Source organism: Drosophila elegans, unplaced genomic scaffold (genome assembly GCF_018152505.1).
Source record: "Drosophila elegans isolate 14027-0461.03 unplaced genomic scaffold, ASM1815250v1 contig_476, whole genome shotgun sequence".
Classification (NCBI taxonomy): domain Eukaryota; kingdom Metazoa; phylum Arthropoda; class Insecta; order Diptera; family Drosophilidae; genus Drosophila; species Drosophila elegans.
Genome location: NW_024545863.1, coordinates 3,645,242 through 3,669,291, shown reverse-complemented (window position 1 = coordinate 3,669,291; position 24,050 = coordinate 3,645,242). Strand labels below are relative to the sequence as shown.

Sequence of the window (24,050 nt, the reverse complement as noted above, 5' to 3'; positions counted from 1 at the left end):
TAACTATACTGAAAGAGAATAAAGGTAATTTTTAAAAACTACCACCTATGAAATAAGTTTTTTCACATATATTTTTAATATTTTATTAAGTGTGTATACATTTAAAATTGTACATTTAGCCGTTTTAAATGTGGCTTGCCTTAATAGACTAAAACAACACAAGAAGCAAACAGAAAATGAAGTACATATTGCCTTAGAATAAAATACAAATCGTTTCAAATAAATACCATAAAAATTGCATACAAGCTGCACAAGAATTGGTTAAAAGGAAATCAGTGTAAGTCACTGGAAAAAAAAGCTGCTATGCTATATAGGTTATATATATCTAGCCTTCAGCGAAATTACGTTTTAAGCAATTGTCCTTTGCAATTCTCTGGCAAATGCAGGCCGCATTTATCTATAGCTATAGGTACGGGTTAGGTTGGGGATCTTCCTTTACACACGAAGGGTATATAAAATATATAATGTGTATATATATGGTTCCGTTAATTGGTTTCTGTAAGTCGTCGTTGTTGCCTACGCGTATTGTACAATTTTATATCAGCAGTTCGCCCCCCCCTGTTTATTATCCTTACTTGCCTACATTGGTTTTATTAGTTTTTTGTTTTGCTCACAATCAGTTCCGTTTTTCAGTTATGTCTTTGGTGTTCTATGTTACTCACTTTGGGATTTTGCGTGTCTTTAACTAGCTACCCCCGTTTCCGGTCCGCCACCATGTGCCCCAGCCCCATGCTAATGGCTAAGAAGGCGTCCGACGACGACTTTGGTTTAGTTTGGTTTTGGTTTGGGCCAACCTAAAGCAGCATGTCATCATCGCTCTCGGTGAACTCGCCATTGGGCTCCAGCAGCAGGTTGGCCTCCTCATTGGATTGCACCTGTATGAAGGGATAAACATATAGAGAAGTCATCTTAAATAAATCAGAAATATAAGAAATTCAATATAAAAATCCCATGATTTTTAATAAGAAATACAGAAATTAATATTATTTACATTCGAAAAGTTATCTTGAATATTAAATCTTTTTCTAAAGGTAATTTTGAAAAAGAACACAAAAATGGTTTTTTTTAACAGTTATCAAAAAAATATATATTTTTTTACTCAAATTAATTCAGGCTTGACAGAATTTCTACATTCGAAGGTCTTGAATGTACGACAACTTACCCGGGAATATCGAACCGCGGAATTGCTGCGCCGGAAGAGTCGACGGACGCGCTGTCTTCGCGCCGGTGAAAAGGCAAACAGGCCCACACACGTCACACAGAAGGTCACCGACAGGATGGCTGCCAGGATGGCTGAAAAGTCAGGGGAGAAGAGGGCGTATGAGTGATGGAGGAGCGGGAAATCGAGGTGGGCCAGCTGCACTTACTGCCCACGGACGCCGTTGGCCCGATGGGAGTAGCCGCCGGATCGGGAGCAGCTGTTGTTGTCGTTGTCGACGTGGCCGCCTTGGTTGGCTTACCCGCTGGCGATGCTTGAGTTGTAGTGCTGGTGGTGGTGGACGTGGTGCTGCTGGTGGTGCTGCTGCTCGTGGAGCTGCTCGAACCCCCACCTTGGCCATCCTGCTGGGCCACGCCGAGGGATAGGAACTCACAGATGCTCGGCGTTCGCTGCACATAAAGCAAATTGCATTGCTGGTCCTGCAAGAAAGCGGATCCGTGTAATTAGAAACTTTCTTCATTAAGGGCTGGGCAAAAATAAATAAATAAATTGATATGGAGACTGGGGCATAAATTCCAAGTAAAATACGAGTGGACCCAGGCACAAATTCGTGGCGCAACAACTGCTCGCAGCTTGTTTCCGGCATCCTGCCGCCTGGCAACAAAAAGAACCCTTGCTGTGCTGTGCTGTGCTCTGTGTTCTGTGCCTTTGCGCTTGTAACACTTTCACCCAAAGACCATTTCCGACGCGACCAGCGACTGCAAAATGAAACAGCAAATGTGCGCATAATTTAAAAACTTTTGCGGCGCAACTGCAACTAGCAACTGCAAGTGGCGAGGCAAAAACGCTCACTGCCTGGCTGGATGGCTGGCTGGTGAGCTGGCACAAACTTTCCCGTCACGGCGAGGCGCCGCACCAGACACGAACATGTCCGCGAGTAGAACCGAGGAGCGGCGGATGGCCACCCACTTTGGCACAAGGACGAACGGGGGCAACGCATTAAAAAGTTTGCAGCCATTTAAAATCCCATTTCATTGAATCGCTAATTTTCCAACAGCGTCGCTGCCAGTAGCACTACCAGGAACCGTGTACACAGATCCTTTTTGTTGCTCCCAAAAAGTTGTCCTTCGTTGTATATATATATATAAAAATAGTTTGCTGTAAATGCACCATACACTCGAAAAATTTAATAACAGAGTGCACCACAAAATCAAAGGAGTTTTTATAATTTACCAAAAAAGTTACTCTCTAAAATAGGTATTTTTATAAAACACAGATTTCTTAGACACATTGTATTAATTTTGGGTTTCAATTACACTTTGTAAACATATCTTATTTCCCAAAAAAAAAATTAATTTTAGGTTTATTTTATTATTAATTACTTTTATTCATTCCTTTGTGATTTTCATTTATTCTAAGGTTCAGTGAATTTTAAAAACGATTAGATAGTAAATAGCATTTTTGTACCATTCTATGCATGATTATTTTTTAAGGTGTAGTTCGCAGTGCTATTTTCAGCTTAGTAGTTCAAGGATTAAAACGTGCTGGGCTCTTAAAGCGATAAGCTTTGCTTCTCCCTCATTTCAGCTGCCCTGCCAAGCTGACCAGAACATCTTGTTCGGCTTAACCTGTTGAGTCAGCTAAATAAGTCAAATGTATTAGCTGTCTCTGGCTACAAAATGGAAATATTAAAGAGCACAGAGAGCGTGTCAAGCAATTAACATCACCGTATAGTGCATGCACTCGAATGGCGACCCAAACTCGGAGGCAGAGGGTTCGATTCGTTTGCGTTTGGCAGACGAAAGTCGGTTAAAAGGGGGGTGGCATGTGGGTTATGGGAGATGGGGTGTGGTATGTGGGAAGTGCTATGTGGACTACAAGGGGTGACAGAGGCCACAGCCCGCATCTGTGACATGGCCCCCCGGTGGCGACGGCATTTGGAAACGTTTGTCGGAGGTGGCAAACAGCTTGCAGCTGGTTTAAATTTGGGCCAATTGCTTGGTGCCACGAATGCAAAATCGAAGCCAAACAGGACGACAAAACGGGTCCTGTCTGGCCGGGAAAAACTGGTAAAATGGCTAAAATACAAAACTATCGAACTAGAAAATGGACCGGCAAATATTTTCAATCAGCGGCACTTCCTCCGGCGTAATTTTGCGTAATGGACTACAATGCGGTCTGCTGATGGCCATCGAGTGTTTTTGGCGTTTTTTCGAGAGCGCCAACCTCAAGCCCTAATTGCAAATATATAATATTTCGGGCAGCAGCCAATGCAATTGCACCTAGGCCACTAATTACGATGCATTGTGCTTGGCAAAATGAGGAAATATTTTGGGTAACCTGCGGTTAATAGTCGCCCAAGCAAAACAAACAATTATTAATTAGCTTAAAGAGAGCCAAAAGCAGCCAGGTTGCCCTGCATGCTAATGATGCTGCCTCCTGGAGAAGCAAGCCACAACAAAGTCAGATCCTTGGTCATTAGTCAAAGTGCTACAGGCAAATGCAAATTAATTACATTATTACCAACACGAGCGCTCAGTAGGAGCCGTATAAAAGACTGCAATGTAATTCAATTTGCTCCTGCCGACTGCCTTCTGGCATGGCGATCCTTAGTTGGTCTAAACCACTACCAAAGTGCAGGGGTCACCTGGTCAATAAATGCAGAGGTCGGTCTCTGTGAACAATGCATATCTTTTCGACTGATGTGAAATGGGGCCAGCATCTGCACCTGCATCCCCAGATGACAACAAAGACTTGGGCGACACGAGTGATCCCGAGAAACAAAAGCTCCAACCAGCAGCTAAGGCATTAGACAAGAAGCAAGAAACGCAAAGCGAACCTCAAAAACACAAAATATGAAAAGACAAAGGACAGAGGACAAAGGACATAGTAACCATGGGGGAAAGGGCTGAGAATGAGGAGGATGCACAGGCAAAGCCGATTGCCAAGTGGTAAGCATAACAAAGGACACCTGCCGCCTTCCGAACCCTGACCTCCTGACCCATCCTCCCATTCACCGCGTCCATCCCCTACCGCTCCATGGTGGAGGTCCTGCTGCGTCAGTAAGTCCCTGGTTGCCCTTTTCCGCACACATATTTCCCACATTTTCGCTTTGAAGCCCAAGCCCAAGCCCTGTGCCTTGTGGCGAGACTTTGAGAACGGACCCACCGACTGCAAGGATTTCTTGTTCGCATTCACAAAATAACAAGACAAAAGGAAAGGGGAAAGGAAACCATTTTTTCATTAGATCGAGATTTTAGTACTCTAGCAGGAAAGTAAGAAATTGAACGCTAGTAATATAAACAATAAAAATAAATAAAAAATATATACAAAAAATTAAACTAATGAACCCCATAGATACAACAAGAATTAAATTCATAAATGAACTTTAAGTTATTAGATTTAAATGATTTGATATTAGATTTAAATATTCGACAAATTAATATTAATATTTTAATATATTACTTTAGTTATGAAGATTTCATATATACATTTGCAAAGCTTCGCGGCAAGACTTAATAATATACGTTAAATCAAAATTTGTACCACAAAATCATAAGTAATTTACCCATTTATGCCTAAAGTAATTAAAGGTCGCACCAAAATGAAGGTACCTCTAAGAAAAAGGAATTCCGATTATGAACTGGAATTTGATTTGGTTAAATAGCTGCCCAAAAAAAATATTTAATCAAATACCAAACCAACTCTCCGTTAGGGTATTTAAATAAAAAGCATGGAAAATATCCTTAAAGTTGCCGTTACCTCGCCCAGCTTCTTTGATGCGCATTTGGCAGGGCGACGCTGAAAGGCGGACTACACTTTTTTTTGTATGTAATCCTTGGAAAAGCCAAGAATAAGCAGCAGTTGCGATGTTTACTGATTCAGGTAAGCGGATACATATACAATTCTTCGTACTTACACTCGAGATGGTGCTGCTGCTGTCCGTCTGGTTGCTGCATATTAGGCGAATCTGGACGTTCATTGTGCCTGCAAGGGGTGTAAACGTAATAGGGCATTAGTTTCGAGAGCACTTTAATTAGTTCAAATGAAGCCGCATTCAAAACAATCTTAACCCTAATAAAGGCGCACAAAAGGCAAAAACAGCAGCACAGACAGCCCCAAAAGTCAGGCTTTCCATTTTAATGGTCCACACAAAGGCGCACGCAGTATATCCTTATCAAAATTTCAAATGATACAGCACTAGGGGGCTTGGCAAAGTGGATTGGGCCTGGACACCGCAAAGTTATCGCATAAAAGCCAAAAATAATTATCACCACAGACGACAACATAGCTCCAGCTCCAGCTGCTGCTACTGCTGCTGATTCTCCTTCTGGTTGTCCTGGTTGTCCTGGAATCCTGCAGGGCCAGGCTTCCACTGTTTTCGGTCAAATGCGTATACTTCTGTGTGTGTGTGTGTGTGGAGCGGGGGAATCAAAGCCCTCAGCTCCGGTCGCAAAGCCACACAAAATCTACAACTCGTTGGGATTTGGGCTAGCAAGCCAAGGTCCCTCCACTCCACTCCACCCACACTGGAATTCTGGTATCTGCTAACGCCTGTCACTGGGCATATTAAAATTGTCTGATCGTTTGCAGATTGCGCATTGTCGTACCACAATGGCGAAACAGTTTGTGGGCCAAACAGAGTTTTAAAATAATTCCATTTTACGGCCGGGACCGAAAACAATGGAGATGTGTCATAATTAAATCGTCGTCAGTTTTATTTGTCAAAATAAAAACTTTTTGCTTTTAATGGCAAAGTTTTAAGTGCCATGCAATGGCTCGAATAAAAATCATTGTGCGAATATAAGGCAGCTAACCCCGATGGCCTGAGGGAAATCTCGGCAGAGCAAGGCGCCCCCCTCCCCCAAAATCTCACCCACAGTCTGTCCATGACTGTCTGCTTCTGCATGCATTAAATATTCATGCAGTAGTATCACATTAACAAAAAAAATGATAAAAATATATACAAAAAACACAGGAAAATCTCGAGAGAAAAAGAGAGATTTTCCCAAGTGCAGCAAGATTATTTTACCGCATTATCTCGTAGACAGTTTTTTCGTTTGCTTCCAGTTTTTTTTTTTTGTATAATTCTTTTTTATTGTACGATTTCAAGCACTTTGCTTGCAGACGGACAAAAAGAGTCTTAGTTAAAAAGCGACACGGAAAAAAAAGCACGACAAGTGCCCGAAAATGTCGCAGTTGCAAGAACGGCGCCGCTATATAAGAAAAAAGTACGAGTGCCAGCGACAAAAATGACGCGATAAAATGCCGGGAGGAACGAAATGGTGGTGCATGAAGTGCCGGCAAGGAAAGTGCATTGGGCTGAACGCCAAATCTAATGCGATTCCTTCGTGTTCACACAAAACACCCAAGAGCATACCGAAAACCAAAAAAAAAAAGGCGAGCGGATAGGAAAAGCCAGATAAAGAAGGTAACAAAATGGCGGCAATGCGCGCGTGCTGCGCCAGCGGAAAAGGAAGCGGAACCGGATCCGGAAACGGAAGCGACAAGCGACAACGCGGACTCGGACTAGTACTCGTACTCTCTCCTGATCCTCGAGCTCCGGGATATGTAAATCGAATTAGCCGGGACAGCACACTCACCTTCTCGGCCGCAATTAGGCGACTCGTGTGTGAAGAATATGTTGACCAGTGCCTGCGAATAGTCCGTCATTGCCTTGCGATGCGCTCCGCAAATATTTACCGACATCTTGGTGGCATTGTAGTCAACCTGAGTCCGGAAAAATGCAATTTAATGTCCTGCTCAGACACCCGTTCAGTTCGACTCACCTCAATCTTGCCATCCTTGGTGAACGGCGCACTCTTGAAGTTGAATCGCCGATCCAGCTCGTCGTGCACCAGTTCGCAAGTGTCCTCACTGAAGGTGCACTCGTGCGGCGGGCAAAATACATTCGTCTGCCACTCGAATCGGTAGGAACAGTCCTCAATCGAACGCAGCACCGGTTGTCCCTAAATGGAGGAGGAACGAGGAACAACCATTAGTGGCAGGTAGGCAATTTGCAGCACAAATGGGTCTGGTGGCCATGAAATAATCACATACACCCAGCCACTCAAAGCTGTTCGCAGATATCGATGCCAATTTGCGACCCCTTCTGCAAATGGTCCTACATATTAAATTTAAAGAAGAAACTTCCTTTTTAGTTTTCTAATTACCAAATTTAAAACAACTCATATTACAATTTATAATAAATAATAATTTAATATAGAACTTTTTCAAGTGTTCAATGTCCTCAAATTTGTAACTCGAAATGTATCCAATATTTATTTGTTGAAATTATCCAATTAAAAATTATCGTCTTTGGCAAACAAATTTTGTTTCCCAGTGAAATATGTAAGTGCAGTCCTTAATTAAACGCAGAACTGGATGACCCTAAATGAAGGAAAATATTCTTATTTTAATCACAAACATAAAAATATAATTTAAGTTAGTCTGCAATTGCAAAGAAAAACTAGTATGGTTATTCAGAACTAACAAATTCAAAGCTCTACAAGTGTTAGTTATTAAATATACGGATAGTTTAACATAAGTTGCTGCATATACACGTAGTTGCCATGTTAATAGGAATTGCCTTATTATTTGTATTAATTTCTAGCAGTGTACTTACCCGACCGGCACGCATATTGCAGTTGAAAAGGAGGCGCGTGGAGAGTTCCGTAGTGTTGTCCGTGGGACAGGGGTCTCCTTTCAAGTACAGAAGCTCGGCGAAGGTGCGATTCCTTCGCGTCAGTGACACCAGTGGAAAGCCCAAGCTCTGTGTTCGAGAAAAAAGGGTAAACGAGTGAAAGGGAGTGATTTAAATCAACCTCGGCGTTCGTGAAATGTTTAACTTTATGTCTGAGATTGCGGCAAATAACTCGAAATTCCTGTCTGAGCCACGCACACGTTTCTGTGTCGCTGTCGCCCGCTTCAGGCTTATTCAGCTTGTTGCTATCGTTGTCGTCGGTGTCCAGGCCAACCAGCATCGCATCCGCCGGATTCGGATTCGGATTCTGAGTGGAATGGCCGGCACATCGATGCGATGATAACTGGCATGGGGATGGGGGCACCCCCGACCCCCGGTCAACAGGACATGCCGGTCCGAGTCAGCACAAACGACCATTTAATGGATAGTTCAATGGCACTGGACACCCGACCAATATGAGCACAACTGACTTCCGTTGAAAATGATTTTCATTCTGGGAGGGCCAAGCCCCTCACGAAGAAATGGTTACACCAAAATGTTGTCTGTATTCGATGAATTTTTTTTTGGGGCATTCTTTATGGTTAAGTCATTATTAAGACTTTAAGAGTTAAGTAATTGAATATGTTACATTATAAAGTCTTTAAGAGCTAAGTATTAAAATATGTCTGTGCTAGGCAATTTTATTATCTAATATATACCACACAGATTTGTATTAACCAAATAAAATAAACAGGACTTTAAAATGTCGTTTTTCGATATTGTTTAAAGGCACTACTTTTAACATCTTCAATGGAGTAAAGCTCACGATAATGGTCTAAGTCTAAATACAATGTATAGGTGGTCATATATAAATTAGGGAAAGGGAAAATCCCAAAAACCCAACTAAAGAATTTGTAGTAACCAAAATAAATAAATGAGACAATGTTTAAAAGTATAAATATATATTCTTATTTATAGTTTTTATTGTATTTTTCTTTTAATATTTGAGGACAATAGGGTTTATTTGGAGCATCCGACCTGCTCGTCGCCTGTGCAGCTGTTGCTGCCCTCAACGATGGAGCACGCTAACTGCTGCTATTGGCAATCAGGCAGCTTAAACGCTGCCAGCTATCCAACTAGCCGGCCATCGACGTGAGCTTAATGCGCAAAAAGCAGGGATGCCAACGTTTGGAAAAGGGGCTACCAGGGGGTAGCAAAAGGGGCATTGGCAGGGGCAGGGGCAGGGAAAGGGGCAGGAAGCAAGTGCATTGGCGTTCGAGTGGCACAAGATTTATTCTCGGGTCAACAAGGTCGATGGCGGCAAGCGTTGCACATGTTGTCGTCTCATCTTAAACGTATTAGGTGCAGGAGTAGGAGCAGGAGTAGGAGCAGGAGCAGGAGCAGGAGCAGCAGAGTGCCAGTGCCAGTGCCAAGTTGCCGGCTCCAAACTCATTTCGTATGCAGCTCAGGCAATGCTTTAGCAGTTTGCTCTATTATTTATTACTGGCCGTTTCACTGGCCATTCCCGTTCTCCTGTTTGAAAATCCATTTGAAAATCAAAATCGCAGCTAATGCGCCATCAGCAAATACACAACGAGATTGAGACAGGGATGGGCACCGGCTCCAAGGCCTGACCTTCAGCCAGGCATCCTCATTAGCATTGGAAGGAAGGGGGTAAGGGGGTGGTAAAGGCTCTGAGGAGCACTAGCTAGGAAATAGGGCATATCGAGGGGTATTTGTCGGCGCCAGCTTACCGACTTAAAACACTGGCAAGAGCAACAGCAACAGCAGCAGTAGCAGTAGCCGTAGAAGCAGTAAGTTTTCCCAGTAGCTTGCTGTGCAAAATTTATTGAAAAACTTTCTTATCGCATTTGAACAAGCGAGTAACTTCTCTGTATGTTTCCGTTTGCCAGTGTGCGTGCGCCTGGATATTTGTGATTATTTTTTTTAGTTTCACCAAACTTTCCTCTCAAGGATAACAGAGAAAAAAGGAAATGCCAGCGACGACTGGCCGGCCAGACAGAAAGTAACTTAATTGTTTGCAGATACAAATAAATGAGTTGCTCCAAAAAAAAAACTAAAGACAAGCAAACCAAGCACACACACACACTCACACAAAGAAAGGACACGGGGCAGGGCAAGGCAAGGCCAAGCTCACAGCAAGGGACAGGAAAACAAGAAGAAAATCTTGACTTGATTGTTGGGAAATCTTTGGCTCAGCCAGGGAAACAAATCGAAAACTTAAATGCGCTGCAGAGAAACGAGAAAGCGGTAGAAGATTAAAAGTACTGTTTTGGATTCTCAAAAGGATTTCAGGGCACGACATTTATTTAGGTAGCTGGTTCTAATTAGTGGCGAAACACTGGAGGTGGAGGGATTTTATCCCTTAACTTATATTTGGGGATTGTAACTGATTTTAAATACAAAAGGAGCGTTCAAAAAGGAAATCAATGATGAATTATAGAGCTTGGGGAAACAAGGGGATTTAAGGAATTGTTTTCTTGACTGAAAATGATTTCGATGCAAGTAATCTTTATAAAAGGAATTCCATAGTAATTTGTCTTCATAAAACCTAATGCTTTGTTTAAGTATTATTTTACATAAATGTAACATTTTAATCCAGTCTATGTTATGCTTTCAAAAAAGTGAATCCTCTAAATGTTTTATAGTAAATTATAATTTAATAGTTCTTCGTTTTTATTCAACATGTAATTAGTGTTAATATTTCGGGGAAGGAATTTTGCCGTGTAAGTTTTTTGTTAAATTATGGTCTTACATATGATTTTTTAAACAAAAGCTGGTTTGTTATCTGAAGAAAAAAAGGACAAAGCCATGCATCGATTGAAAAGCAATAAAAAATTCCGCAAGTTCAGCGATTCACTAGCAAAAATGCCAGCGAACCAGGACTCTCGCAGGACCAAAGGATGGGTTCGGCTGGCCTGCGGACGCATTGAGATTATGGCCTGGTCGATACTGAAACTCACAGGAATTTATGAAACTACAACAACAGGGGGAGGACAGCCATGACATTGAGGGCCAGGACAATAACTGGGATAACAATAAGCACAATGGCAGCTGGAGGACAGACAGGACTGGCAGGACGAGAACTGCTGCTGGCAAGGCATTCAGCTGTTTGCACAACAATTTGATCAATTTCATTATTAATCCGATTTGATGGGGCGAAGACCACCATCGGCAGCCATTTTGACGATTTTGTGGTTATTGTCGGAAGTGCAAATGCAAATGCAAATGCAAATGCAAATGGAGATGATGCACCCACCGCAAGTCGGTGGTATGGGGGAAATGGAAATCGCCATTCCCGTCACATGCCCGGTGCCAAATTTGCACTGTCACAAGTCAAACGCCCCCATCGAGTTGACAATGGAGTCGCTGCATGCCAATGAATTGACTCGCACTCGCACTCGTACTCGCAGCAATCCAAGGCGAAATTCCCAGCAAAAATCAAACGTGTCGCTGATCCGAGCTTCCTTTAAGTCAAGCGTACCAGGCGACAAATGTCTGCAGTGCCAATCGCTTAACCCCTTAAAGGCAAGTAGTGATTTTCTATAATTTATATTTATAAATAACTTAACACAAAACATTGCCCCCATTTGCACTGTTTTTGGCATTTTAAAATTTTTATAAATTTACAAATACCATTTACCAGTATCACATTAATTAATTTAAAAATAATAGTTTGATATATTAGAACGTAATCCTTTTAGTTTCCGTTAGAGAAAAGTAGCAAAAGCTTTTGGTTTCTCTGTGCGTTTACTGTAATTTAAAAAAAAAAACCCTAAAGACATAATATCTTTTAAAGTTGTACACTCCAAAACCCATAATTATTTTTGAAAAGGCAAAAAAGGGAAAATTAAGAAAGAAATTCTAAAATTTTTTGGTACAAATTATTACTTAACAAATTTTGGATAGAAAATTAAAAACAATTCAACTTTTAAACTGTTTAATTCATTTGTAAAAAAAAAAACATTTTGTTTAAAAATTTGTTTGGCGCTGTTACTTTTTGGTAACTGGTTTACTTTTGTACATAGCGGGTTAATGGAATTTCCTCTTGGGATTCAGGCAATGCTTCTTCCCATTGTAGCTGTTAGCCTGGGGATATGCAGTGGCAGCACATTAAAATATGTGCATGCGATAACGGCTTTAAGGGGCTCGGGTTGGAGGCATGCCAAGATGCCAGTGCCGGCGACAACGTTCGACAACTGCCAATGAGTGGGCGTGGCCAGGGTGGCTAACAGATGAGGAAGGGGAGGAGCCAGGACAGCAGGCGTGGGGAATGGGGGTTTGGGGTCCATTCAAGTGCACGTCAGCAGCTACGAGCAGCACATTTCCGTTTCCGCACACGAAATGCTCTGGAAACGAAGCATTTTCAAAATGCAAAACATAGCTCCAAATGTTAGCATGGATGGAGGGACCAAAAAGTACACAGAGATAAATATATACTTTTGAAATGTCATATATTAGGAAAAGCCTGGATGATACTATTGGTAGTAGTAGTAGTTTTAAATACTCTTAGATTTCTTGAAACTTGAAAACTTAAATTGATAAGAAAAAAATATATACATACTACTATCGAGGCTCGTTGACTAAAAATTAAAGGTGTAAAGTTACACGTTAAACAATTTTTTATAAAATTAAGACACATTTGTTTTCAGTGTTTCATGGTTTTTACCGGAGGCTGCAAAAATAAAGCAATAGAATTTTTATAAAAAATATATTTGCCATGACTGCGTTATTTCGAAGCCATCGGCATGAAAACAAAGCCGATGGCGCTTTAAGCCGCCACCCATTTGGAGCCATCTAGAACGCCCAAAAACCCCTGCAGTCCAACCCCGCTAACGGAAATGCTTTACAGAGCACGTCGCCGGTAGGCACACCACCCACACACCACCCACACACCACCCACACACTACCTCACACACCCACTCACACTCCAGGCACACTCACATACTCACATGGATGCTGCTGGCCGCTAAAAGCTGTTTTTACAGATATTTTACCCCCCCCCTCAGCCGCATTTTGCCATTTCCTTCCGTTCCGTTTCGTTACGTAGCGCGACGTTACGTTGACTGACCTTACGTTATGTTCACATATTTCACTCGCGTGCTGCCAGCCACAAAACCCCGACCCCCTGTAGCCATTAGAAACAGAGGCGGGTGCAGAGATATTTTAAGAGGGATTTTAGAAATATTACCCAACAAAATATTATTCACCAATTTTTTTAAGAACCTTTACTTTCAAGGATGGAGACGTTTGGCCCGATTAAAAATCATTACCTTTACAATTATTACTTTCACCCCATTATGCGTCATATGACATATTTGAGATGATTTGGATAATTGAGCTATTATTTTGAGTATTAAGTAATTATAAAATACCGATTTTCCTTACAGAGTAGACTTTTAAGACCCCAAAATCGCTTTTATATCCACCACTGGCCTGGACCCCCATTTCCCAGCAACTTAACTGCTGCCTATTTTTACTTTCCGCTCCCAACTCCAGCGCATTGCCATTTCCAACGCGTACGTGCTTATTTTTTAGCAACTTGAACAATGTTTTTGCTCCCGGGAAATTTGTGCAGCTTGTGATAAAAGTTAGAGCCGGAAGGTGCCACAGCACGAGGTCTAAAGGCGGGGTCTGTGCTGATGGCGCGAGGTCGACATTTTGGGCCTCGAATACGGAAAATGCACTAGCAAGAGGAATTGCCCCCACCTTGGCATGCATCCATTGTCGCATGCAATTATTGTGCTGATTGAAGTGGGACGAGTGCGGTTTGCGGGGAAACTAAGCGAGGAACCCGATAATTCATCCAACTTTTACAGCAAAGACGTCATGGCACTAAGCCGAAACTCAAGCTGCTGAAAGCCGCCAAAGGAAACATAATCGAAAAGGCACGCAAACAGAAATAAAATTGTATTCGCAGTGAAATTAATATAATTTTAGTTTTCTGTGCTAAAAAGATAAACTTGTGACAAATATATAGAGAACAATTTCACGCCCTAAAGGCAAGACATTAAAATTTCATGCTATATTTTTGTGATGCTATATAAAACAAATTCAAAAAGCTAAGTTTAAAGATTTAAAGACTTAATTTTGTTTTCCAATTTTAAGTTCAAAGAGAATATACAATATTATATGTGTGGTATCTTAGCTTCTGGTAAAATCTCCAAAACGATTTAAGGAACTTCCCAAACTTAAACCCAAGAAGGACCTTTTATTATGCATGCATACATACATGTGGAGAATGGAAAAAAATGTATAAATTATTGAATCCAAGCAAATCCCCTCCAATTATCTCATTCATTTGCAAAGATTTTGGCCGACTTTGGACGTTTAGGGATTGCAGCTTCAATTTTTTGCCTTTTTGTGGTCCTGGCAGACATTTCGTTTCAAGCAAATTTCATTGCATACTTTTGTGGGCTTAAGTATTTAGGCACCAAACCCCACAGAGTTAGACAGTTTTTGGACTGACCCAGAGGCCACATGCTCAGCGAGGAGATTTTTGGCATTAAACAACTTTTGGCCGCTGTCAACGGCAGACAGTGTGAGTCCGAATACGAGTTCCCAGTCCCCCAGTTCAAGGCTCCTCTTAATGAAGCAACCAAATCCACTGGTCAGTCTCCGGGGGTCTTACGAATGGATGCTGGGATGGGCGAATGGCCGAATGAGGTTTTTCGTAGCGGGATGTGGGCGAGGCGAAGCTTAGCAATTAGATTGCTGCATATTTAATGCATGAATGGCGCCACAATTTTGGGCATTTGACCAAACGGCCACAACCATATTGAGGCGTTTATGAGGTGGAAAGACGAAGGGAAAGAGCCGTAAATTACGAGCGATCCCCTGGGCGCCCACTCCATAGGTTACATGCATGCAAAGAGTTTTAAGCACATAAGCGGCTTTCTTTCACGTGGCCAACACTCCCGCCTTTTGCGACCCTTTGTCACTGCCATCGAATGTGGCAAGCACATGCACAGCTAGGAGAAAAATAATAGTTCTGTCAGATTATCTTTCTATAAAAAGTCTACGTAACAGCAACTAAAAATGTATTACTGTAAGAGTGTTTTGTATAATGATAGTTCAAACATTTGAGCTTATATTATCTTTATATTTATTATCGACTATTGTTGGTACGTTGCTTCCAGCAAAAAATTCTTACAATGATTAAGGCTAAGCTCATACTACAATATAAAATACTGTACACAGCTGGAAGAAAAATATATTTCTGAAAGATTTGCTTTCTTGAAAAAATAAAAATATATGTTAAAATATAAAAATATATGTTGATAAGCTATGGTGTACAACTGAAAATGTATTACTGTACATGTGAAGTTCTTATGATGATGAATTATGATTTCAAATTGAGTATTCTGTACAATGATTTTATATCTTTAGCTATTACATACTAAAATATAAAATGTAAATTATACCTTCAACGTAAACTTATTGAATTTTATGATGCAAATTATTTAAATCTTTCCTATGATCTTAAAAGATTTTATGGAATATTTTGTATTCAACACCCTTTTCTCTGTTTTTAAGAGTTTACCTAACATCTTGCCCCAAAGTGTATGTATGTATATGGATTTTCGGGTGGTACTTACACGCTCCTCCTCGGGGGCGCCGTCGGCAGTCACTTTGGCCATGCAGGCAGCAGATCCGCCGGCACAGCCTAATTGGTATTTGGGCACTAATGGACGGCACACATTCAAAAAGAACTGCGAAGAAATAAGAGGACGTGGGCTGGCTGAGTTGAGTTGAATGGCAAAGACAAAAGCCAGCAAATTACGGTCTGGTCTGGGATGGTCTGGTTTGGTTTGGTTTGGATTTTGGGCCGGTGGGAAATCAGGGACTACTACACTACAGCTCACCTTGGTCGCCTTGGGCACCAGGTGCTCCATGCCGGCCGGCAGCTCTACTTTCGCCTCGTAGTTGTAGCTGGCGCTAATCAATGGCGTTAGGTCGATCAACTCGTCGCCACTGCTGCCCAGTCCATCCGTCGTGTGGTCAACGTAGACGGTGGCCTTGCATTTAATCGGTTCCCGGCAGGCAAGCGGCGTTTGATATTGGATCAGCAGCTGACAATTGGAGTCCTCAATTATTTTCAAAGAATCGCTCCCTCCGGCAGCAGTGCCCGCATTGTCCTTGGTGGCATTGTTCGCACAGACAAACTCGATTTTCGTCGACCAGCGCCTGATGCCCGCCGCTGTGGAGCACTCGGCACCATCCTCGTACAGCAAATACAGCGAGCCGGTCTGATTGAATCGCAGCTGCGAGTTGGAGTTGCCCAGGCTGATGGTTGTGGAATTCTGCTCGTAGCAGGCGCCTGCAAGTGCAAAACGAAAAGCGTTTGGATCAATTGAGTGCTGCACGGTGAGGCGCCAAGCGCCAAAAAGTCAGCAAGAAAAACAAGGGCCATCTCAAAGGCAAACAAAACACGAGAACGGCCAGCAAATACTGGCCGGAAAACCCTAAGCCATTCAATGACTACACTTCAAGAATTTTGTGTGGCTTCTGTGCACATAATCAAGACTAAAGAAAATACATTTTTTTTAGATTTAAAATTAAGTTACTGGCTCCTGTGCTCCCAATTATAATTCAAAAAAGTTCAATTTTGTATTAGATTTAAAATTATGTTATGCCAATACAACACTCATAAATTAAATTAAGTTATTAATATTAAAAATCGATTAGTAGTAGGATACATTTTGCATTAAAAAAATTATTGTAAGAAGTGTTAAAGTGGTTGCGAATTCATTAGGAGCTGAAGAATTCGTTTTCTTTAATAAGATTTTAACAGTTCTGAAATTATTAATATACAAATTATAGCAACAAACAATCAGGGATCGTGATTCATTTTCTAAATACCCTTTTTTATATTTAAGAGGTCGAATATTTTCTTAACAATCTATGTCCTTAAGTATTTTCAGAGTGTAGTTTTGGGGACATGAGGACTCGTTAAGCACAAGAAAAGGGATAACACGTTGCGCATCAAAGGCAGAATTAATTGTTCTCTTTGCTAGTCCTTTTTTCGATCTCAGAGGAAGTCCAGCAAGCGGATTGCTTTTAGAACCGCCTCCTGCGCGGACTTTCAGTGTTGAGTGACATCACAATGGACGCAGGCACGCATCAATACCCATTTGCATAGATGCCACTAAATTTATATAGATTCCAAGTCTTCCTTTAACGAATTTAAAATTTAATTGCCTAAAAATAACATTAAGCTGTTTAGAGTGCTAAAAGCGTCCTGACAATTCAATTTTATGGAAATAAACAGAATCTCCTCATCGCCCTGCAGTTGTCGTTTTGGGCTCTTCCCTTTTCAATCTTCCATTTCACTTGCAAACCAACAATTTTGAGCAATGTCACTCACATTTGCCGGATTTTGATTGAGCGCCCCAGAGCAGACAGCATTGTGATTGTGATTTGACTAGAGTATGGTAATTTCAGACCCCTTCACTCTTCACCCTCCACTCGCCTTCCACATTTTTGTACTTTATTGCAGACTACGGACAAATATCCACACACATGCAGGATCAAGAGCCATGACCAACAACGCCAAAATAACAAAAAACGAAGAGAAAAAGACCAATTGAGGTGGCTTTTGGCAAATCGAAAAAGAAATCGACTGTCAACTAAATTGATAAATGACATTGTGGGGCTGCGTGACAATATATATGTATGTAGGTCTGTATAACCCACTTCAAGCATGTATGGCCCAAACAGGACCTGCGAAAGCGTCCTGTGGAAGCATGCAATTCAATTTAGCAGACCACAAACACAGAAGAACAGAAGACGTCCTCTTAGAATGTATTTGTACAGCAGGGCTCAGGATAAAAAAGCCAACCAACAAAATGTGAAATTCCATTTAGGTTTTAAGACCTTGGATCTTCATATTTCTAGATATATACAGTAGTTTAACTAGTAGTTTTACCATGTCATTTAAATACACTTTAAAGCTGGCTTATGAAAATAAGTTTTTAACACTTCCAAACACGAAAATCAGACTTTAGTCCATAGTTATAGGAAAACATTATCCATCAGTTTTTATTACTGTGCTTTCCAAGCGACTGTAAGAGCTTTTACTAGCAGATTCACTCATTTGAGCTACTATTTCGACCGCAGTTGTGTTATACATCCGGACAAATATACTCGGTAAGTATTCTTGCACATACACCTTGGGTGAAAATCATTTCCTTGTCAAGATTATCCAACGAGATTGACCCGATCACAAAGACACCGACACAATACACCGCAGTAAATTGAATCCCAATGCAATCTCGGTTCAAAGCAGGCCTTGGGGCTCGCATTGCGGTCATGAAACAAAACATTGTTGAAATTTCGCCCTTTGCTGAGAAGGGTTAAAAGTAAGGAGCTGACTTAGTGGCATTGATAAGGACCTTAAAATATTTCTGGGCAAAAAAACAAAAACGTGGCCTGCAAATGGTTAAGAAAACCTCGGGAAAATTGAATTTCAATAAGAAAACATTCAGGCAAGGGCCGAAATAACCCTAAAAACATTGACCAGCAGCCGGCAGGGGGCAGCAAAAAGCGGCAGAAGCGAGAAAAACAAATATAAAACGATTTAGTAGCTGCCTGATGCCACTTTGGATGGCGCATCCAGGCCAAACAGCTGCCGGCAAGTGTTAGTTACGGCCAAAAGGACGAAAGCGGGGGCGGTCCGCATTGGGGGTTTGGTTTTTGTCCAGTTCTCGGACCAAATTGAATCTGCCCGCCAGCAGCAGCGCCAACACAAATAACTAAGGAGAGCAGGGGAAGGGAAGGGGCCCTCATAAAAAGGAGTAAAATACGAAAACAATAAAAACAGCAAATTGAAATTATAAACAAAGCAGCTGCAGAGCAGACGCAGCTCAAGAAAAACAACAAGCACAAAAATGCTGTGCCATTGGAATTTGATATTCTCCAGATTTGTATAAAATATGGGACGATTATCTTATGTAAACTAGCAAAAAATAGAAACAATGGCCATAACTAGGCAGAAATCATACTAAATTTCAGGCCGTTTAAGGCACTCTCAATGAAGTGCTTTTAAAAATGAAGCCTTCAATAAGGCACTTTATAAACAGCAAACCTAACTAAATTTGTTTAGACAATTATTTTGACAAGCAGCAATTAAATGAAGACTGCCTGATCAAATCACATGGTGCAATACGCATGGACCAAATTCCCCGCAGCTGCCCTCAAAAATGCAATTTGCCGGGCCCGCCATAAATAAATATAAAATGCAGAACGAAAACGCAAATGAAAATTACACAAAATGACAGTGCAACGCATGCTGCATAAGCAATTAACAGCAGCAGTTGTTGGGCGGCGATTTTGCATGACCGATTTACAAGGGGGGGAAATGTGGCCATAACTCACTTGCAGGCTGAGTGGGCCAGGGCCAAGCCCCCTGCCAAATGCCTTCAAATATTGAATTCAGCTATGCACACCAGGAGATTTTAATAACCCAACCGGAGGATGAGATGGGGTGCCTGCAATATGCCGTCTGCCAATGTCAGCTGGGCGCCAAACAGCGAACTTGCAGCGCAATGTGTATGTGCACCGAAAAAAATGTGTTAACTTTGAAATATATTTATCCAGGATCAACTTACTTTAAAAATCTATAGCCTAGTATCAGCCGCTTACCACAGAATAAAGTTATACTAACTACAATATTTTTTTTGATAATATACATATTTTAACCAGGTTAAATATTATTTGAAAATTTGTTTTTTAAGGCACTACCATGATTTCTCTCAAATTAAACCTTAAGTATAAAATGATTAAACATTAGAAGTCAGTAAAACAAACAAAACTCTATTATTCATTTCCCACAAAGCTTACAAAAATCAGTCAAACTGGAGGCTAAATTGTATACAAATTTTAGTAGACTTTCAAAAACTGAAGAAGTTTTATCTATAAAGCATTTCTTATATTAAAGATATAGTTTCCTAAACAAAATATTTTTAACAGTGTATACAAGCACCAGCTTGTTTACAAAAGCGCTAGCATGTCATGTGTGTGTGTGCGTCTCCTATTTGCCTAACAAATGAAAATTTCATGTAGGTCTCTGCTCCATGGCCTGGACATCAGTTTGGCAAAAGGGAGCACACACTTATTTATTTGTTTAGGCCCAGCACTGGGCCATGATATCTCCTATGTGTGTGCATGTGTTTGTGCGAGTCGCGTTTTCGCGAGAGCCAGCCAGCCAACCAGCCAACCGAAAAGGACGCGCCAACGGATGTGCGTCTGCAGTCGACTACGAATGCAGGACACACAGAGCGAACGCCCAGATACACATCGTTGCTACCCCATGGATACCAGATACCAAAGACACGTTTCACTTGCCAACAGCCCACATCAGGAAAAGTTGTTATTTGCCATGGCGAACCGTCCCCTATGTTGATGCAACGCATACAAAGCAAGTAAATAGAAAAATATCAAAGCTGCGGATATGTAGGCATTATGTAGCATAAGATTATGCAATGGCAGTGGCCATAAGTTGATTTTTGAATCTTATTTTGTTTTAAATCTTTAACATATAATAAAACCGTATAAGAACAGAATTAAAGGGTAAACCAAATTTAAGCACCCATATCAAGTAGTAAACCTGAAGGTTGATTGATATCTGTTGAAAAGGGTAAAACCATCTAAGCAAAAAAGGTTTTTACCTTGGTTGCCTATTGAATCATGCACCTTTACTTAAACAGAAAAAATTGTAACTTTTAAGCTAATATAATATAAATTACACAAATTAAAAACAAAGTTTTATTTTCAATGGACACAATCAAAAGTTTACAATTTTAAGAATATATATATATTAAAAAAGAAGAGTATCCTCTAGCACGTTTAGCTTATTATTGACGTCAAAAAATGTAAATTGAATTTTCACGTGGAGCCACACGATGGACGGATAGGAGAATGAGCTGGGCTAATGGTCTGACCAACACGCATGCATATACACAGGCAGAATCGTAAATTATGTAAATATATGACGGACCACATCACAGATCTAAATCATTATCATCATACCCTGGCTTTTACATCTAACAACACACAAACGTAGGCAAGGATACACGGACATATGTTGGGGGGTCGTACAAATAGCCACTCGTGTGCGCTTTAATGGAAACCGGATGAAATGGTCAACACTTGACCGGGCCCTTCCCATTTTTTCCTGCATTCCTCTCCGGTTACCAAGATGATTATGGCCGAGAGGGCCACTCGAGCGGAAGAGCAATAAAAAATCATTAATCCCGCACAACAAGAGTCCTCGAGACGAAGGGGTTTAAAGCTTTAGCAGGTTACCGCTTCCCTAACGTTTTCGCGTAAAGACCCTTTAATTAAGACCCTTTTATGGCGAGTAAGTTTTGCATCAGCACTTAAAATCTATATTTATATTTGAGTGCGCAAATGGTCGACTTACCGCCGTTTTCCTGACAGGGAGTCCCAGCATGGGCGCACACTGCAATTGTATAGTTTTTCCCATCCTTAATCAAAGTGCGGGCTGGCTTCGAGCTAAGCGAACTGAGATCCAGGCTGTTAAGTGGGAAAATGAGGGACTTAAAGTGCAATCGTTACGTCAAATGAAGTCGACCACTCACAGCTCATTTGAGGCGGTAAAAGCCGTGCAGGGTTTGAGATCATTGCAGGCCAGGGGCGTGACAAAATTGAATTGGTAGGTGCAGGAATCGGCTCCCAGGCCCGCGAACTCCGGGTGAGCATTCTGAAAGGAAATTATGGGTTTATAATTGCCCACTTTGCTTTGCCGCAAAACCAAGATTACTCACCCTTATGAACTTATCACAGCTGAAATAAATCACGCTGGTGTAGTTGGCGCTGGAGTTCTTGGCACAGGGCGTTGGTGACTCATGTCTGAGCAATAGCTGCCCGTTCTCCACCACCGGACGCGACTGGACGTTGCCAAAATTTATAAATCTGAGTAGGAAATCCATTGACTAACATCCACATAAAGTATTAATCAATGTTTACCCACCGCTCTTTTAAGTTCGTGGCTTTGGGACTGAATAGACACACGCTACTACCGGGCGGACACATGCTGTTCTCTCCGTAGAGCACCGGTTTACAGACATTGATCAGGAAAAAGGCATCCTGTCGATTGCTGGTCCTGTAATTACTATCACTCAGGGGCATTAGGTCGAAAGTTCCATTTGATTTTGTGTCCCGCACACTGCAACTATTCGATTGCAGGGCATCGGGAATGGGCAGGCATGCCAATGGTGTTTCATAGGAGATGTAGAAAGAACAGGCATCGTTGGCCTACCATAAAGAAGGTTATTGATCATTTTATGTCTTAATGAAACTCTTTATAATCCTTACATAAGGCGTCACATGCATTGGCTGGGCATCCAAAGTATAGTCGCAGCTGAGTAGAACATGGAGCTGATAGTTGGGATTACTGGTAGTGCCATTTTCGCACTTGGCCCCGCTTTTATACTCCAGATGCATTTTGCCATTGTTGTAGACCAACTCATGTTGACGACCTGAAAGATAAAAGTACCTTAGAGATACAACTTTTTAGGACTTTCTTGTGCTTTTCAATTCACCTATGATGTACTCCTTTCCTTGTTTTTTTAGGCAGGCTGCCACATTACTCTCGCCATTGCAGGTTCTGGAGAGATTCCCGCATATATTGAACTCGAATTTGTCGCCGCCATTGCTCACACTTTCGACCACATGGGCCAGATCCGAATGAAGGCCACTAAAGTCGAAGGTGTTGCCATATATGGGCTCCTTAATTTTACAGTCCTGAGAGGAAAATTTCTAAAGAGAAATAAAAACGACAAAATTAGTGTTCACAAAATAAGGCTAACATTTACAGTTGCTTAACTATATAGTTGTACTATCTACAATATATATTTAACGATTATGATAAGATCCAAACGATTCTTTTTATTATTTATATTTATTATTTTCTTAAACAATGTTAATAACAATTACTACTTAATTCTAAGCATAGGCATTCTTCGAACAAAGCAGCCTTGATAAGAAAAATACTTATTCTTTTGTTGTTTAATATATTTTATAAGAATGTAAAATAAACATAAATTTTTTATGAAAAAATCGTTAAAAATGTAATTAATATTATATCTACGCCTTACGTTAATAAGATCAATTTAAAATTATTATTCATATAATAGTATTGTAACAATCTATAATACTAAATATGACAATATAATGTGAAAAATATTTCTGAAGAAGTTTTTTAATTTTACTATTACAATTCTTAGTAGTGGTTTTATAACAAAAGATGAAAAAAAAATTCTATTTTTATGGCGGCTTTGTTGAAAAATAACTGTGGTTAACTGCTGTTGCTGTTATCGTTCCTTTATTTTTGATTGCTGATTGATAGCCATAGCCATTTGAAAGTTCGACCAACAAAGACTGGAAGTGATAAGCGTCTTGAAAGACATGCATTCGGAGCGCCAATAACGGGGTCTTGGCCAAAAGGCAACAAGTGCGCAGCCAAAACAAACAAACAAACAGCCCCAAATAAACGCCCACCGCCCACATTCCTCCCACCACCCACTTACCAGCTGATCGGCTGCGTCACCGGCGAAACTCTCGCCGCAACACAAAAGCAGCAAAAGCAGGGAAATCGCAATTTGACAACGCATCTGTAGGAACATAAAATATATTAATTTAATAGAATTTAATTATATAAAATTGTACCCCCACCTGGTAAAATTTTTCCTGCGTGCGTGCTGCGCAATCCTTTTGCAAACTGCAGCGCATTTTGTCACCTGCAGGCTCTAAAATTTATTTCCACGAAAAATGTCAAAGCACTGGAAACCCCTGCAGTTTGTTTATTACTAATTCCCCTTAAGATAATCACTTTTTTTGCGCACACAAAGAAATTTTATTTTTCTTATCACAAGCTAACTGTTTATTTTGAGAGAGAGCCAAGTTATTATTGTCTTTCCAATTGGCTCTCTGCTTCGATTTTTCAACTGCCGCTCGCAGGTTTATTTTTCTTCTACGCACTGCACAACAACAAAACACTCGCTGGCGACGCAGTTGCACGAAATAAATAATGCCAGGCGTTACCAATAGCTAAAGATCTATTATTACATTAATTGCAGCCGCTTTTATATGCGGCTAAATTACCTGGCAAAAAAAAACAACACTGCCTCTGGAAACTGTTATTTTACGTTTACAGGCAAATTGTAT

General features: G+C 41.0%; 1 protein-coding gene across 3 annotated transcripts; it reads right to left on the bottom strand.

Annotated features, from left to right (window-relative positions):
• Window positions 1-69: 69 nt before the first annotated feature.
• On the bottom strand, window positions 70-24,005 carry LOC108148637 (cation-independent mannose-6-phosphate receptor). Of its 3 annotated transcripts, none has more exons than XM_017275750.2 (17): window positions 23,559-24,005; window positions 23,414-23,497; window positions 22,427-22,643; window positions 22,200-22,363; window positions 21,856-22,139; window positions 21,650-21,797; window positions 21,464-21,585; window positions 21,286-21,398; window positions 15,728-16,182; window positions 15,461-15,574; window positions 7,785-7,931; window positions 6,949-7,128; window positions 6,763-6,889; window positions 5,079-5,146; window positions 1,368-1,638; window positions 1,163-1,293; window positions 70-875 (listed from the first exon to the last, which is right to left on the bottom strand). In XM_017275750.2, exons 1-17 carry the CDS (start codon window positions 23,613-23,615, stop codon window positions 795-797), a joined length of 2,763 nt encoding a protein of 920 aa, XP_017131239.1. In that variant the 5' UTR covers window positions 23,616-24,005; the 3' UTR covers window positions 70-794. The 3 variants fall into 3 exon arrangements, with proteins under 3 accessions (XP_017131239.1, XP_017131240.1, XP_017131241.1); XM_017275751.2 differs by having other exon boundaries at window positions 1,461-1,638; window positions 23,559-24,004; XM_017275752.2 differs by lacking the exons at window positions 70-875; window positions 1,163-1,293; window positions 1,368-1,638; ... (1 more) ...; window positions 6,763-6,889; window positions 6,949-7,128 and adding an exon at window positions 7,353-7,549.
• Between the last annotated feature and the right edge of the window lie 45 nt (window positions 24,006-24,050).